This window comes from Dendrobium catenatum, unplaced genomic scaffold (genome assembly GCF_001605985.2).
Source record: "Dendrobium catenatum unplaced genomic scaffold, ASM160598v2 fragScaff_scaffold_13, whole genome shotgun sequence".
In the NCBI taxonomy this organism is placed as follows: Eukaryota; Viridiplantae; Streptophyta; class Magnoliopsida; order Asparagales; family Orchidaceae; genus Dendrobium; species Dendrobium catenatum.
Window position 1 is genome coordinate 9,881 of NW_021318475.1, and position 1,188 is coordinate 11,068.

General features: G+C 36.4%; 1 protein-coding gene across 1 annotated transcript; it reads left to right on the plus strand.

The window, feature by feature from the left end:
• Window positions 1-613: 613 nt before the first annotated feature.
• LOC110114512 (putative disease resistance protein RGA3) lies at window positions 614-958 on the plus strand (the record flags this gene model as incomplete). The annotated part of the gene is made up of 1 exon (XM_020847427.1): window positions 614-958. A coding segment is annotated over exon 1 (345 nt), but the record flags the coding sequence as incomplete, so codon positions are not given.
• Between the last annotated feature and the right edge of the window lie 230 nt (window positions 959-1,188).

Below are 1,188 nucleotides of genomic sequence, written 5' to 3' on the forward strand. Positions count from 1 at the left end.
TCCTGTAAATCTGCCAAGTCCTGCAATTTTGCTGAGTTATAGGAGTAAATCCGAAATTTATTGCAAAAGGAAATAAAGGATTTAATTTGCTTTAAGATGTTCAATTTTTGCGTTTGGTGGCATTTAGTTCTAAATCCTGCCCAACTCCTTAAATCCTGCTACCAAACAGCCCCAAAGTGTTCTTGGCAGCTGAGATTCCCTGCATTATGGGTCTAACTGTCTTCCAGATGGCAGATTATTGGTCTCTTTCTATTTGCTCTGAGCTCTCGGTTTTTCTTTTTTTCTTTTTTTTGTAACCTTTGATTTTCTTGATCTTTGGTTTGAATTATTATTTTACCTGTAAAATTGTGGTTTTTGTACGTGTTCTTTTTGCTTTCTTGGCAATTCCGGGCATCGCACTCCATTTAATATAGTTTTCTGACAAAAATTTTTTAGTTGGTTCCAAAAAAGAAAAAAAATGATGCATTGGAAGAAAAGCTGAGAACTTTGCAGCCTCCTACTTAAACCAAACACTTAACCAAATAATTTGATGTGAAAAAAGCCATTGCAGATATGTTGGAATCCTCGTTTTGTCACACTTGATGCACTTCAAAATAGTCTTCGGACTGAGATTATGTTCAAAAAGTTCTTACTTGTGCTGGATGATATTTGGGAGGAGGATGACGAGAAGGATAAAAGCAAATGGGAGGATGTGCTCGCCCCTCTAGCTTCTGGGGGTTTTGGTAGTAAGATTCTGGTAACGACTCGAACAGACTCAGTTGCACTGATGCTTGCAAAGGTAATTAAAAAGAAGAAGGAAATAGTTAAATTAGAGGGCCTAGTAGAAGATGAGTGTTTGCAGCTCCTCTACTCTCATGCATTTGCTGTTGTAGAGAACTCCCCTGATGATCATGAAAATTTAGAAGTTATTGTTGGAGAGAGAGTTAAAAGCTTTCAGGATCTCCATTGGCAGCCAAAGGTTTGAATTCTAGCTTAGATGAAAGATATTGGACAAAAGTTTTAAATAGTGATTTTGTAAGTCCAAAATTGGGTCAGGATGACATCTTTCTCATTTTAAGATTGAGCTGTGTTTGTTTTGCATTTTGTTATATATTTCAAAAAAATTATAGGTTTGATAAAGAGTATTGGGTTTCATTCAGGAACCTCATGGTCAAGAATGGACTATGGTGGATATTGGAGGAAGTTATT